Source organism: Phalaenopsis equestris, unplaced genomic scaffold (genome assembly GCF_001263595.1).
Source record: "Phalaenopsis equestris unplaced genomic scaffold, ASM126359v1 Scaffold236069, whole genome shotgun sequence".
Classification (NCBI taxonomy): Eukaryota; Viridiplantae; Streptophyta; class Magnoliopsida; order Asparagales; family Orchidaceae; genus Phalaenopsis; species Phalaenopsis equestris.
The window spans coordinates 65,041-80,572 of NW_018253915.1; the positions used below are offsets into that span (position 1 = coordinate 65,041).

At 31.0% G+C, this 15,532-nt stretch overlaps 1 protein-coding gene across 1 annotated transcript; it reads right to left on the reverse strand.

The window, feature by feature from the left end:
* Positions 1-805: 805 nt before the first annotated feature.
* Positions 806-15,319, reverse strand: LOC110039268 (ribosome production factor 2 homolog). The gene is made up of 7 exons (XM_020744277.1): positions 15,045-15,319; positions 6,753-6,829; positions 6,446-6,649; positions 2,732-2,977; positions 2,251-2,490; positions 1,557-1,622; positions 806-1,092 (listed from the first exon to the last, which is right to left on the reverse strand). Exons 2-7 carry the CDS (start codon positions 6,819-6,821, stop codon positions 973-975), a joined length of 945 nt encoding a protein of 314 aa, XP_020599936.1. The 5' UTR covers positions 6,822-6,829; positions 15,045-15,319; the 3' UTR covers positions 806-972.
* Positions 15,320-15,532: the final 213 nt, after the last annotated feature.

The following is a 15,532-nucleotide window of genomic DNA, read 5'->3' on the forward strand; positions in this document are numbered from 1 at the left end:
CCATCTCACCAAAGATCACACCAAAGAAAAACGGTCGAGCATATTAGCAATGCATCAACAATTATTCCCACTATTACCTAAAAATATGATTTTCCTAGTCCCAAAAAAATTATATAAAAAGTGTTTAGGGTGAATATAACCATTATATATGCCCAAAACATTACTATTTACAAAATAGCTATGTTTTGGGGACTCAAATACTTTTAGGGTAAATAGCAAAGTATGAAATATAGATACTTGATTTGTAAATAGCATTATTTTGGGTGTCCTGTATGTAATCGCCCCTAAACTACACACATCGAATATTTCATCTTATATTACAATACAACTACGTTTTACATTAAACCCAACCACAATGTCGCGAACAAATGGCATTGAAAATTAAAATTGACATTGAAACCAAAAACCAGAAATTTTGTTTCTTTAAACCAAAAACTTTAAGAGAAAAAGGGGACAATTACATACAGACCACCTGAAAATTGGGATTTACAAATTAACCACCCCCTTTCATCCATTTATCAAATTCAATCAAATATCAAAATTCATGGTAAAATCCCAACCCATATTTTTCATTTTATCAAATTCTCAATAGTTTGATCGTGACGTGTAAATGCATCAGTTCAAGAGTTAAAAAAAACCATCTGTAGGGTAAATTTGTGAATATCAATGTTTCGAGTGTTCTGTATGTAATTATGTCAAAAAAAAAAAAAAAAAAGGGGGGGGGGGGGGGGGGATAATTACATACAGACCACCTGAGACTTGGTATTTAAAAATTTTCATAAACATTTTATATTCCTCCAAAGTAATGAAAAAACAAATGCTCAAAATTTCAAAATTCTTTTCCAAAATTAAGTACACATATTCCCTAATTCACAAAATCATCCCTAATAAATATGACAATAATTTAGGCCCCTAAACACCGCTGGGGCAGTCTTTTCAAATATTTATGGCGTGAAAAAAAAAAATTTCAACTCACTGAGATTCTATCTTCATCTTCTTTGATAGATCATCTCTCATATCATTACTCAGTTTACCCTCCCGACGTTTCCTCTTAAATCCCTTCATCTTAGTAGATAACGCAAGACCTCCAACCTAAAAAGCAGCTCAATTAAATCACATGGGATAGAGATGACGAGAGAAACTAAAGAAAGAAAATAGGCGTAAAGATATCATAAATCAAATTTGATCATAGAGAACTTCAAAGGCACTGTAAATTAATCTCAAAACAAAAATTGAATCAGGATTCTCTTGTCATTTTTTTGTTTGAGAAATTTACATGCATAACACACATTCCTTTGTATTTACACATCTAACACCTTACATTTAGAACACTTTGGTGTCATGAACTTATGCAAGAAAAGGTATAATTATTCACTTATAAAAAGTTAGCAGTAGTGGTAATTTTCATGTGATGTTAAAGATTAGGGTGTTATGCATGTAAATATGAAAATTTAGGAGTTAGATATGTAAATACATTAGAATTGTGTGGTATGTAAATGCCCCTTGTTCTTCAAAATGAGAGAGTTAATAATCTACATATGTTATTAAAAATATACCTGTTGATCTGGGATGTATATTTTCCCCACTTTACCCTGTATTTCATCTCGGCTGACATTTTTAATCTGCATGAAAATGAAAACTAGCTCAGCTACTAAATTTAAAAATTATCAAGCCTATCAATATCTTTTGCAAACTTGGGTAAATTTGATGGTTTACATAAGTTTGCAAAATGTTTACATCATAATATCCGGACAAAAATTTCTAACAATGAATTTTATAGCTATTAAATTTATTTTGAAAGAGTTCAATATAAGCGTTACCTGATTAGCAATTGTATTGCACTAATCTCAAAACAAATCTAATAACTGTAAAACTCATTCTAATTAAATTTGGATCAATTATCCTTGATATTCATGATCCTTGGATATACGAGGACTATTTCAAGGTATTCAATATAGAGCCATTTCCAACGGTACTTAATACAATTTGATTAAATAATCCCTATGGAATACAGGCCATGAGAAATAGCACAGGAGGCAGACTCTAGTAGAAGTAAAACAAAACTGCTTCTAAGTTCTGAGCTTGTCTTAATTGACAGAATTAATTAACATTTATAGAACAGATTAAAATGCCTATAAACTATGGTCAGGGACTAAAAGATTATCCAGCCAAAACAAAATAGTAACTTAAATAGAAGAACAAATGCAACGCCACTAGCTTGAAGCATAGTTTAGAGAAGTTTAGACTAACTTTATTCGGCTGTGTGGGTGCAGCTTTCATTGCTTGTTTCATTTGACCTTCAAGCGGGAGACGATGTCGCCGAACAACAAGATCCATTGAGGGACCAACTTCTACAAGCTCGATTCTAGGAATGGATGTGCCAGACTTCTTAAGTCGAATAGCGCAGTGTTTGAACAACACTGTAGTGGATGAAATAGCAGTGCACAAATATACCCTATCTACTCCAGTAAGGTTCAGATTTTCAACAACCTGCAAAAACAATTAGCTTCCTGAGTGAAAAAATTGGAAAAATAACAATATATGGGGAAAAGAAAAAGTAAGGGGTACAAATAAAAAAAAGGGGCATTTGCATACAAACCACTTGTATTCACACACAAGATAGATATATATAAATTGAAGTATAGACGTATGTAAATCTTCCACAAAAATTATAATAAATATCAAACCTCTCCCTCGAAATGATCAAGTAAGACCTCCTTTAAATGCTTACCTCTCCCTTGAAATGATCAAGTAAGACCTCCTTTAAATGCTTCAGTTCGTCAACACTCTCAAAGCCTTCTCCTATAAAAGTAAAGAAGGGTTTTGAGCCTTGTTGAGGTGCGATATTCTTGTCATATTTGAATGATTCAATAGGCTTGAAGTTCTCCACTCCAACTTCAACAAGATCATAAATGTGATGATCATACATCCGCCCAAAAATTAGATTGTTGGGCCTTTTTTTTGAATTTGAACCAAACTACAGGAAAAAACTCAGTTATCTCTAATGATAAAGATCAACAAAAATGTCCCCTGAACAACAACAACAAATTATATAAAGCACCAAAAAATAAACCTCAACCAAATTATAAACAAGCCGGGGTTATATCAAAAGTAAAATGGTTCAAACCTGAAAAGAATTGTGTTCATGTGAATCCACAACCAAGTCAACAATGAAAAGATATAAATAAACTACACTAACTTACCACTGAAGAATGTTGCTTCTCAGAAAATTATATGAGCTCACAAAGAAAAACAAAGAAATGTTTTTACATAAAGATCTCCCTTTAACTTAGGTATAGTACCCTTAAAAGAAGGTTTGAATTTTGAAGCTTTTGAAGGCCGCTAGACTAACTTCATCATCGACAGAGCACGAAAAAGTTATCCACTAAAAGCTTGCTTGATTGTACTTTAAGAAGAAGGAAGCCAGAAATGAAATGTGAGAAAGTGTAGCACCTCAAATTTTTGGTAGGAGGGGATAAGAAAAAGGCAACTTCTTAGCAAATAAGTAATAAAAATAATTCCTAGGCTCATCGCACTAAAATCACTTACGGAGGTCACTAAATGAGATGCTCTCATCTTCCTAAAAAACAAGTGCCCATGAATGCAGACAAACACTCTTACAACCAAACAATATAATGTATCATATGATATATTACAATAGACATTCAGATTATATCAATGGCATTCCTATAAAATGCAATATAAAGATTTATACTCTAAGCAAATCATTAAAATATATTTATATTAATAATAGAAAAATACTGCTTAAACTGAAAGGAAAAATTTATAAGATGGTGGTGAGGCCTGCAATGATCTATGGCGCAGAATGTTGGCCTTTAAAACAAAGTTAAGTGTTGCTGAGATGAGAATGCTTAGTTGGATGAGTGGTATGACACATAAGAGGTAAAATGGGAAATGAATATATCCTTGAAAGAGTTGGAGCTCCAGTGACAGACAAGATTAGAAAGAGTCAACTTAGATGGTTTGGTCACATTAAACGTCGAGCATCTGAGGAGCCGATTAGGAGAGTAGACGTTTTAGATTTGACAGATGTTAAGACAGGCAGAGGTAAACCTAAAAAGACTTGCACATATTGTATAAAAAATGATTTTAATCTATTAGAATTAAATGAAAATATGACACTCAAAATGACGAAATGGAGAAAAAGGATTCTTGAAGCCAAACCCAGTTAGTGGGATAAAGGCTTGTTTTTGTTGTTGTTATATTAATAATAAATATAAATGTTGTTATAATACATGATGAAGTAATGCATAAAGAAACTTATTTGAAATACATGTAAATAAATTAACATGTTGATTAAATAAAAGGGTCATTTACATACATACCACACAATTCTTATTTATTTACATATCAAACACTTAAAGTTTCATATTTACATCTTAACACTCAAATCTTTAATATCACATTAAAAATAGCACTAATGGTTACTTTTAAAAATGAAATACACCTTTTCATGCATAAGTTTGCGTCACCAAAGTGTTATAAATATAATAATGAAAATTTAGATGTTAGATGTGTAAATACATAAGAATTGTGTGATATGCATGAAAAGATTCCTAATAAAAATTATAATATTTAAACTATTATAATATGTAAAAAGTTGAATGACTTGTATACAAAAATTTATAACAATATTCAGGTATGCATTCGCATTTATTCACGAATACCTACATTGTCATGGGAATATATAAATTAATGATTAAATCGCAAAATAATCCCCTAACTATGCCTGTGCAACCAATCTAGTCTCAGATTATCATATTTCTCCAATTTACTCCTTCAATTGTACAAAATTGATCCAAAATAGTCTTTCATGTCAAAAATGTTATTAAATATCTCATTTCGCTCCCAAAAGGGATCATTTGGAAGCAACATTATACAATCAAAGAACTAAATTGGAGAAATAAGATAATCTGAGACTAAATTGAGTTCATATAAAATTTATAAATTTTCGGGGACTATGTTAGAGCTAAACCCATTAATTGAAGAGAGATTTACATACATACCACTTATGTATGTACATTTATAATATATAAATCTTAATATTTATTCATACAAAACCATATATCTAAATCACATAAAAAATGCCAATAAAATTAATTTATTGAAATTGAAATGCACATTTTAATGCATAGTCTTTGCAGGATTTAGACAAGGGTAATATAGAAAAAAAGTAAAAAGGTTTTGGTGTTAAACATGCAATAAATAAAATTTAATGGCAGGCATGTAAATCTTCCAATATTTACATTGATGTATCATTATCATGTATAAATGTATCATACTAAATAAGTTAAATTCATTTATATAGTGAAGCCAGTTAGAAACAAATAGTCTTCATAGAAAAGTGTTCACCTCTACCAGAAGTAGAAAATGCTATTTCCCACTCTCCACTCTCAATCGAACACTCAGTTAACATATATGAAGGCAATCAGTCAACTAGCATATAATACTCACAAAAATATCTTTAGGAATTACAATAGAAAGGAGTTCATCATTACGTTCATTTGAACAAAGGCTACACCTTTACGGAAGTTCAGATTAAAAGCACATAGATGAAAACAAAGAAGGGAAAATTAAGCTTTAAAATTTGAGATCAATTTGGCATTGAGACTCTGATGTATGTGCTTCAAGTCCATGAAATTTATGTTTTAAAGATGTAAAACAAATCAACTCATCAACTTGAAAATGAACACATTGCATTCCCCATTGAATGTTTACTTTTATAAAATCATGAAAAATAAAATACATATAAAATAAATGAAAACGTAGGCATACAAATTTTAGTTGGCATTACGACAACTAAGCATGGCCACTGAACTATGGCAGAACTTGCTTGGCCAAATCACGTCCTACATAACTTGAATTGGTATTGAAATAAAAATAGCCCAAAAATGCGTGATTTATTTACATGGAAAGAAAAAGCACCCTTAGAGTCACTTTCTCCTGATTAAAGTATTCCCCTGCTGATTAAAAGAAAGAACTAATTCTTTTGTCGCAATAAATACTAAACTGTGAAAAGCTGGAGTATGGTTGTTGTATGGTAAGAGAAAAGGAATGATAAAAACTACAAGGAATTAAAAGCAGTACGCTAGCCGGGATTACATGTTGCCCAATAAAATTTTTCAGTAACCATTCCGAAGAACTACACAATTATTGATGTTATCAACTGACTAACAATCATCAGCAACAATTTTAAACAGATGCAAAACAAAATGATCAATTTGGCAAACAAGAGATGCTTTAAAACAGCTCTACACTAATTTTTTTCTACGACAAAAACATGAAAGAAATGTATTAAATTACGTTAAACAGAGAAAATAAAATTATCATTACGTTAAACAGAGCAAATAAAATTATCCACTTTTAACTAAAAAAAAAGCATTAGCCTTATAAATGTCCCAATCCAGGTAGAATTAATAATTACCACAAAAAGACTACAGTCAGTTTTGACTGAGAAGAATTCCAAAGATGCTTCTCCACTCCTTTCAAAGGGCGTTATTTTCTCATTCTTCTTACTGAACTTTACAGCAAGTCCCTTTTTCAAATGAAAAATCTGACCTAACACAGCATTCAAGACATTACTTGTTTTTGTACCATGGAGTATGAGAGTCTTCTTGGCATTTTCTACCTGAAAAAAACATGGAGACCCAAAAATATGGGGAAGAAATTTTTATTCCAATATCATAGTCAATATCTGATATCTCATGATGCAAACACTAATAAATAATTACCAGTTTAGGTGCGCGCTTAACAAGTGCTCTTTTTGCTTTCGGAGTCTTTGGTGTTCTAATTTTCAGCATTTTATAACCTGAAACAAAAGCAACTAAACTGTTTACTTGATGACGCTGCTTTGTTAAACGACCAGAAAAATAAAACAATAGCGAAAAACACAGAGTAATTATGAATCACGAACAAGATGTTCGACTAATAAACATACCCAAGAATAGTTTGGACCTATCATTATTCTCTAATGGATTTGGAGAAAAGAACCTACTTGAAACTTGTATACTCCAGAAAATGAGCATAATTTAATAAAGCTTTTATATCTTCTCCAACTTGACAAGTTAAAATCCCCAGTGTAGGCATAAAGTTCAGTGGTACTATTATCACTACTATCAAAAATTGTTTGATAGTACTCCAATGTCTGACTAAAATCTTAAAATTATTTACTTTGCAGACACATTACCTCTTTTCTTATATCTAAGTATCTTTCAATTAATGGAAAACTGCTGGTCAGATTATAACTGAGATTTATGACAACCACTTCACTTCGACAACTTCCACTAAATTGTTTAACTATTTCTATTACCTCAATTACACTTAGGATAGTCTTGTAATATTCGAGAAATGTTCAACAAGCATTGTAGTTTAGCTCAAAAGCAAGGCCTTTTAGACAATGATAGACCATTTCAATCTATTATTAAAAAAAATTGGCATGTCCTCAAAGAGTTTAATAGTTTTACACTTCTCACCTTCATATTTTTCTTTAGCTTAGTTCATTGCTTAGTCCAATATCTACTAAATGTAAAAGTTACAAAAAAAATAATCCTTAACCTTGTCATATGATTAATAGCTGAATTTTTAAAAATGGCTAGAATAAAGTGTGCATTAGCAATAACAAAGTTTAGCATGAATGGCCAAACAAAACAAGAATTTTCAATGTTACTAAGGAATGGATTTGATTTCAAGCATTGGAGCCATGGAATATAAAATTTAGGGAAAAAAAAGAGACAAACCATTTAACAATAATAAAATAAATGTTACAAAAGAATGGCTTTGATTTCAAGCATTTGAGTAATGGAATATAAAATTTTGACAAAAAGGGACAAACCATTTAATAATAATAAAGTAAAAAATATATGAAATAATTATTTATGAAAATGCAAGCATAAATTGTATAGCTAAACAACTTCCTAAATTTACAAAAGAATTCGCCTTAGAATGAGCTTCTAGAGCAAATGCTCGTGGGAGCGCTGATGCAAGAAACAATGAGAGCTCAGAAGCTTGATAGGGATTTTCCGTGCCTAGAGAGGGCTCACACTTGTAAGAGAGAGGAAGTTTTCAAACACAGGCGAGGGCTTGAGTGATTTCAAAAAAGCGTTCATGAGCGAAAAAATTTATTGAATCAAGGCAAAAAGTGGACTTCACAAAATTTGCCACATAAGGCCATATCAAATTTCAATGAGCATAGCAAGGCTAGATATGAACAAGGGAAGAAAAATATTGGAGCGTGAGAATCATGATCCAGCCATACCAGTCTTCAATCAGCATAACTGGGCATCCGGTACAAGTATAACGCAATACTAAGAAACATAAGAATATGAGTGCTAAAAATTTGTATGTCCGCATAAATTGTGAAAATATTCAACATTTTGTAGTCAATATAACATTAAGCTAATGCAAGTTTATACAATATAGCAATAAAGAAATATTTATGCTCGAATGTGTAGCGCATTAATTGAAAATAAAGTGAATTTGTCGGAATCAAGCACTCACCCTGCCTGAAAAAAAAATGAGACATTTATAACTCCAACAAAAATTAAATTTCCAAAGATACACATTTAACAATAACAAAACATAAGAAAAAAAATCACTTAAGAGTCTTTGAAAGAATTAGGCTATATGATAAAGTATTTAAGTCAAATTTAACTAAATTCAAGCCAGACAAAAAATAACAACTTTTAAATCCTAGAATTAGTAAATCTAGTTACATTTCAAGTTCTTCACAATTTTGACTTAGAACTTAGATTACTAAATCTTGTTATTGGCGAGACTTAGTAAATCCAGATTTACATGATTTATTAAAGCTACTAAACCAATTACCACGTGTAATTAGATGGAGTCATATATCATGTAAAACTAGAGCCTGAGCATTGACTCACTTTTAGAGGCTAAGAAAGAATCAAAGATGGGAGAGAAAGAAAGATAATGTGGTGTCCTGAGATGAACCGAAGAAAAAGATGTCATGAAGGCTTGGGAGTTTAGGTGGGGACGTGTTGGGGAAGAAAAAAATATGGTTTGGTGATCATGTGAGAACAGGGGCTAACTCTCAAATTAGGAATTTTGGAGAGTTTGATCGAAAGCAAAGGCCTACTAGGTGTCGGTGGAAAGTGAGAGTTCACAAAAGGTTTTAAAAATCGAATTGTACATTAAACTGGTAGACAAGGAGATTCAAGGTTTAAAGATTGAACTAGAGGTCAAGTTGGGAGAAGTCATAAATGTTATAAAAAATAAGTAAAACTTAAATGACATAATAAAGTCGTAATGTGTAATATAAAAATACATCATGCAATACAAATCATATATGAACTTAAACAAGTCATTTAAATGATTAACATTTTTCTTAGCAAAAAGCAATGTTGAATCCTTAAACTATTCCATTCCAATCTTTTACAAAATTATTTCTCTAAAAAATAATTAAAAATAAAAAAAGTTAGCATCAACTAGAAAAAAATATACAAGCAAATAAAAGAAAAAAATAATATTGAGTACTCAATAGCATTAAAATATAGTAAATTATAGCGAGTAAAAGTGCTCATAAATTAGAAGAACAATAAATCAATAAATATGACACATTATTACTGTATGAAGACCAGTAACCTAGTACTCCATTCCAAAAAAAATGTCTCTCAAGAAGCACCCAAAAAAAGTTATTACTGTATGAAGACCAGTAATCTAGTACTCCATTCCAAAAAAAAATGTCTCTCAAGAAGCACCCAAAAAAAATGTCTCTCAAGAAGCACCCAAAAAAAAAAATATCAAACTCCCAAAATGTTTCTCAAGAAACCAAATAAAAAGGATATCAAACTCCCGAAAGTTATCTCTCAAGCACAAAACAAATAAATAGTTATCAAATATGACATTCATACAAATAATCTAGTATAAAATTAAGCATATTTAAGGTTCTTCCTCAAATGTTGGCTCTCCAAGTATTTCATCCTTAAAAAGAGTCTCCCCAAAAGTATCTAAATCCAAATGTTCCATTACTTCATCTATAGTATCAACAAATTCACCCACATCTAAATTAAATTTGAAAAATTATGTTCAACAAGACGATCAAATTTAATAAAATTAAAAACTTATTATTAAAATGTTTATAGTTTTCTATATTCAACCCTTTAGTAATTGGAATTGCATTAACTTTATAAATTTTATTTTTCAGATCATCCTAATTGTTCAGGAGAATATTCATATTCAATAATTCAAAGCTATGACTTCAATACTTGTGTAATTCAATGAATCATAACTTCTTCTTTGGAAGCACAACCTATACATTAAAATAATAAATTATATTCTCAATTAAAAGAAATATCACATAAATATTAAAAAAAAACTTATTGGTGAGTATAACTATCTTCAAATTAAGATTGTATAGAACATATACTAAATCATTTAGTCTTCGATGTTCTACATGATTTATTCATTTTGTATGAATTTGCTTAAAAACACTCAAATTTTCACATTCAGGCGAAAAATGTTTGGTTTATAATACAAATAACCAACTTTTAAAATTTAGAACACTAGAACCAAACATTTTTCATTATTCAACTACATAATATTAGTTATGATTAACTTTAAGAAGTTATAGAAATAAAATTGAATTTTATTTATTGCAAATTTAGAAATGAATTTTAATAATCACTATTGAAATTTGAAAACTTAATTGATTGTATTTCTTTTGTTATAGACAGAGTAATTGGCTTCCCAAAACTTTCTAACTTATCTCAATAAAATATAACTTCATTCATTGCAAATGTAGGCTTGGCACATACATTATTATTTCCAATAAATTCAACTAAATTTTACATGACTTCGAGTATCTGAAAATAAATCTCATGATCATACTCAACGTGTGGACTCAAAAAATATGTAGCAAAGTGAATACATTGACGAAGTTAATCATTTCAATTCCTCTTAACAATGCTTGTGTTTGACTCATATAACATCTTTAAAAATCTGAATGTCTTTAATTATTTTTTTGGCTCTATAAATTGCATCATAAACATACCTAAGCGAGGACTTCTCATCCACATCAATTATTCATGATCATCTCATCTCCTCTTAGTGATGCTTGTGATTGACTCGTATAACATCTTTACAATTCTGAATGTCTAATTATTTTTTTGGCTCTATAAATTTCATCATAGACATACCCAAGTGTTGACTTCTCATCCACATCAATTATTCATGGTATAATGATTGTTGTACATGACTTGTATAACATTTTTACCATTCTGAATGTCTTTGATTTTTTTTTTCTCTATACATTCCATCATAGACATACCCGAGTAATGAATTCTCATCCGCATCAATTATTCAAGATAACTTTACAAGTGGCCTGAATATTTTTTATATGATTAGGCAATCATTCCAAAACCTGCTATCCAAAATAATAGAGCTTGCATCTTTTTCATTAGTAGTTTTTGCCAATTTTGAATCTGTAAATCATTTGCTATTAGTAAGTGCTTGTAAATATATTTATGTACATAAGAAATTTTAATGTAATCAAAGTTGTTGCAAAGTGAGTTAATCCAAGACACACAACTTTTATCCAACTTGATCATTTTCTCAACTAATAAAAATGTGATTAGAAATAAATATTATTACCTTCGATGTGCATTTAGCAAGCTCCATTATATAAGACAAGCAATCAATATCTTTTAAAATTAAATTCAAGCAATGCGCAACATAAGGAGACTAATAAATATTACCATATTTTTTATGTAATAAATATCATATTTCTTTATAGTTTGCTTCATTATCAATCACAAGCTGAACGATATTTTCTGAACTTACCCTTTAACAACTTCAACAAATAAAGAACACAGTGGTTGTATCTTTCATGATATCAGAAACATCGATAAATTTTAAAAAACATATAACTCTGGGACAATAAACTAAAAATTTTATCAATAATTTGTTCCTTGTGTTTGTCCATCCATTAGTCATCCAAGTACATCTTTCTCTCCAACATCATTTATAAGAATAAATGAGAAGCTTACATTCTTCTTTATAATCTCTAAGCAAATTCACTGTCATTAGATAGTATGAAAGCAACTGATAACTAGGACTAGTTGAAGCTATTGTGTAAATAGCTTTTCAAGCAAAATGTGAGTTTAATGCATTGAACAAATTCAACTATCAAAAAACCATCTAACATGTACCATATCAGTTCTTCATACAACTTTATTAGATGTCTACCAAACTTATCAATGTTGCGAGTTAGGCTTGGTTTCAGGAGGAAAATAATTGTCAATTTCATCCAATTTTCTTTTTTCCTATGTCTAATCTTTTTTCATGAATAATTAACCTTTGTGATTTACAATGAGAAGAGCATCTCTCTTCTTCAATGATATGTTCACCATATGGGTGAATATTATCTTTCTCATCTTGTGCCTATTGTTTTTTTTTTAATATCATTTTAAAATTTTTAAAAATAGACGGCAAATATTAAATGAAACTTTTTTACATTATGCAATATCCCTTAACCCCAAGAAGATGTTTCATCCTATTTATGCTTCCACCTTTATATATCAAATCAAAAAGCAAACATTTAAATTGTTTCTTCCCATCAAAAGTTTTATTTAGTGAAATAATTCCATGTTGGGTATATCTTTTCACGGACATTATTAAAAAACGGAAGATTGGCTTCCAGATGACTCCATTCTAAGAATAACAGAGAGATTTACAAAATGTGAAATGAATATATTTGTGATAGGGTTGGTGTAGCTCCAGTGGCGGACAAAATTAAAGAAAGTCGTCTTAGAAGGTTTGATCACATTAAACGCTGACCATCTGATGATCCGGTCAGGAGAGTTGATGTTTTAGATTAGATTTATGCTAAGAAAGATAGAGCTGGACCTAGAAAGGCTTGGGCATATTGTATAAAAAGTGATCATATATTATTAGAAATTAAATAAAAACATGCCACTCAATAGGACGCAGTGTAGAAAAAGGATTCATGTAAGTAACCCCTCTTAGTGGGACAAAGGCTTGTTGTTGTTGTTGCATGTCTAACATAGAAGACAAGGTAACGAAGATCAAATACTCTTGTTAACTCAAACATAAACAGCTAAAATACATATATTGTAAAAACTTCCCAATGTAAATACATAATAGGGAAATCAAGAGGAAATCACAGACATACTTAATCAAGAGGCATCAACTAATTTCATAAAAAATTATATCAATAGATCTTATCAAGCACCACATAGGTAGATCCTATCAAACACCACACAAAATACAAAACCATTCTAGAAAAGATCACCATTCTCGCATGTCACTTGGGCATGTAAAGAAATGGTGAGAGAAGACACATAAAGAGAAAATGGAAGAATACATCTTTGCACGGACTTTTTCTTACTTATATTTCTATTTTCAGTCTCCTAATATATTTTCTTTATTAGCACACATGCCAAAAACAAAATCTTAAACTAAAATTTTATAATATTCTTGATGTGGTAGTTCTTATGTTATTAAAAGTGTGTGTTTTTCTTTTGTAGTTGGATTGAAAGGCTAATGACTAATAAACGATGACGGAATTTTATTCTTATTGATAATATTTTGTTTTTCTCTTGTTATTATTAAGCTTCTCATGCCAAAGTATATTATATTATGTTTCATTGTATGATGCCTATAATAGAAAATGCTAATACAAAATGCTAAAAATTGAAATTTTGTGCTAATAATTTACAAAAGAGTATAATATATCCATAGCATATTACAACCTACCTTTTACATTTATATCATATTGTAGTATTTGTCGCAGCATATGTCCGTCCCTAGCACCATTATTATGATTATTGATTCTAAAGAACAAAGGTATGTGTGTGGTTGAAGGGTTTATTTGGGACAACTACAGTTTATTAAAAAGCAGTTTTAAAGCTGTTGAATAATAAGCTAATGCTCAAAAAGCTGTGGTGGTTATCACCAAATTTTCTTTTTTAAAGTCAGACCGCAACTAGAAAGCTGCCACCGCACATAACCAGGAGCTATGGGAAAACGTAGATTTCAATGGAAGCTTTTTGAAAAAACTGTCAAAATGCAGTTTACCCAAACAGAAAAAACTATCAAAACCGCCACCGCACCGCCGCCCCAAACGGACCCAAAGTTTGATTCTGCTAGGATTCAAAATTGATGGATTTCGAGTTAGTTAACATGACTCAAAATGTATCAAGTTTATGTAAGCTTAATTGTGCTCAACTCAATATAAACTCTGAATTGAAAAATTAAATCATTCAATGAAAGAATCAAAACTACACAGATTTCACAGCATATTAACCTCTATCAGACAAGTGACCTAATGTCCCATAGCAGTACTCCAATCACAACAATTTCAAAGAAGCCCACCACTTATTCAACACTCATTTGTCCAATAGCATGACATATGATATTGCTTCTGCCATCCAACATACTTGATATACCCAATTCAAACCAACACAGACACCAAAACCCAAGTACTATCTCTATACACACAGTAGGTTCTCGCAACCCTTTCAAGCAAAAAATTTCAACCCAATGGTTGAGCAGCAATCATTCATAAGTAAACAACCAACTCTTAAGTCATCAACAAAAACAATTTGACAGCTATGGGGCTTAAGAACATGAAAGCCTATAAATTTTGTGACAAGGAAAATAACAAGAATTTCAGGAAAAGAGATTATGTTTCACAATGGTAAACATAAAAAACCGTCCAGTGTTAAACACTTAATAGGGGCTGTTTGGTAGCCGGTTTTAAGCAGGATTTACGCAGGATTTAGGCTGCGTTTGGGGCAGCTTGAGCGTTTCAGGATAAACAGCTTATCCTGAAAACGCAGCCCGCTCCCGCGGAAAAAATGGAACCGCGTTTTGTGCGATCCAAACGGTACCGCGGCACAAAAAAAGCCTTCGTAAATCCTGAGCTCCGGTAAATCCCAAAATGACGCCGATTCACGATAAATACGGGATTTACTGAATCCTGTGTGAATAGGCGGATTTAGTAAATCCGGATGAGCGAAGAGGAAGAATGGGGCCAAAAGGCTTACCTGTCTCAATGGTTTCTGGTAGGAGCAGAGAGGACGGATGAGAAAATGAGAGTTTCGGTAGTTTCTGTAAGCCACGATCCCGTCGCTGCCTTCCCAGCTAGCTATGATGGCTGTGCAAAGGTTCGATCATGAAGTCAATGGTTTTGGGCGAAAACGGCAGGGGGAGGATGTAGGCAAGGGTTTAGGCAAGAGAGGCGAGAGCGGGAGAGCGGGTGGATGGAGGCGACAGGCGAGGGTTTTGGGCAGGAGGAAGAGGGAGATTAGGCTGTGGTTTTATTTTATTTTTTTAAGTTAATTTTATTAATTTAACTGATTAATTTTTATCATTTACTTTATATACTATTCAATTAATTATAATTGGATAATTTATATCTAATTATTTAATATTTAATTAAAGAATAAAGATATATTTAAGTTATAAATTATTAAATTAAAATTTAAGTAATTTTAATTTATATAATCAACAATTAATTAAAAGCTAATAATAT

What these genes read in the sequence shown, in the direction of transcription:
- LOC110039268 (XM_020744277.1), bottom strand. Translation starts at nt 6,821, where the DNA reads ATGCTGAAAATTAGAACACCAAAGACTCCGAAAGCAAAAAGAGCACTT. An exon ending in CACCCACACAGCCGAATAAA is followed by an intron (nt 1,623 to 2,250) that starts GTTAGTCTAAAC and finishes ATTTTCATGCAG; the next exon opens with ATTAAAAATGTCAGCCGAGA. An exon ending in TATACATCCCAGATCAACAG is followed by an intron (nt 1,093 to 1,556) that starts GTATATTTTTAA and finishes GCTGCTTTTTAG; the next exon opens with GTTGGAGGTCTTGCGTTATC.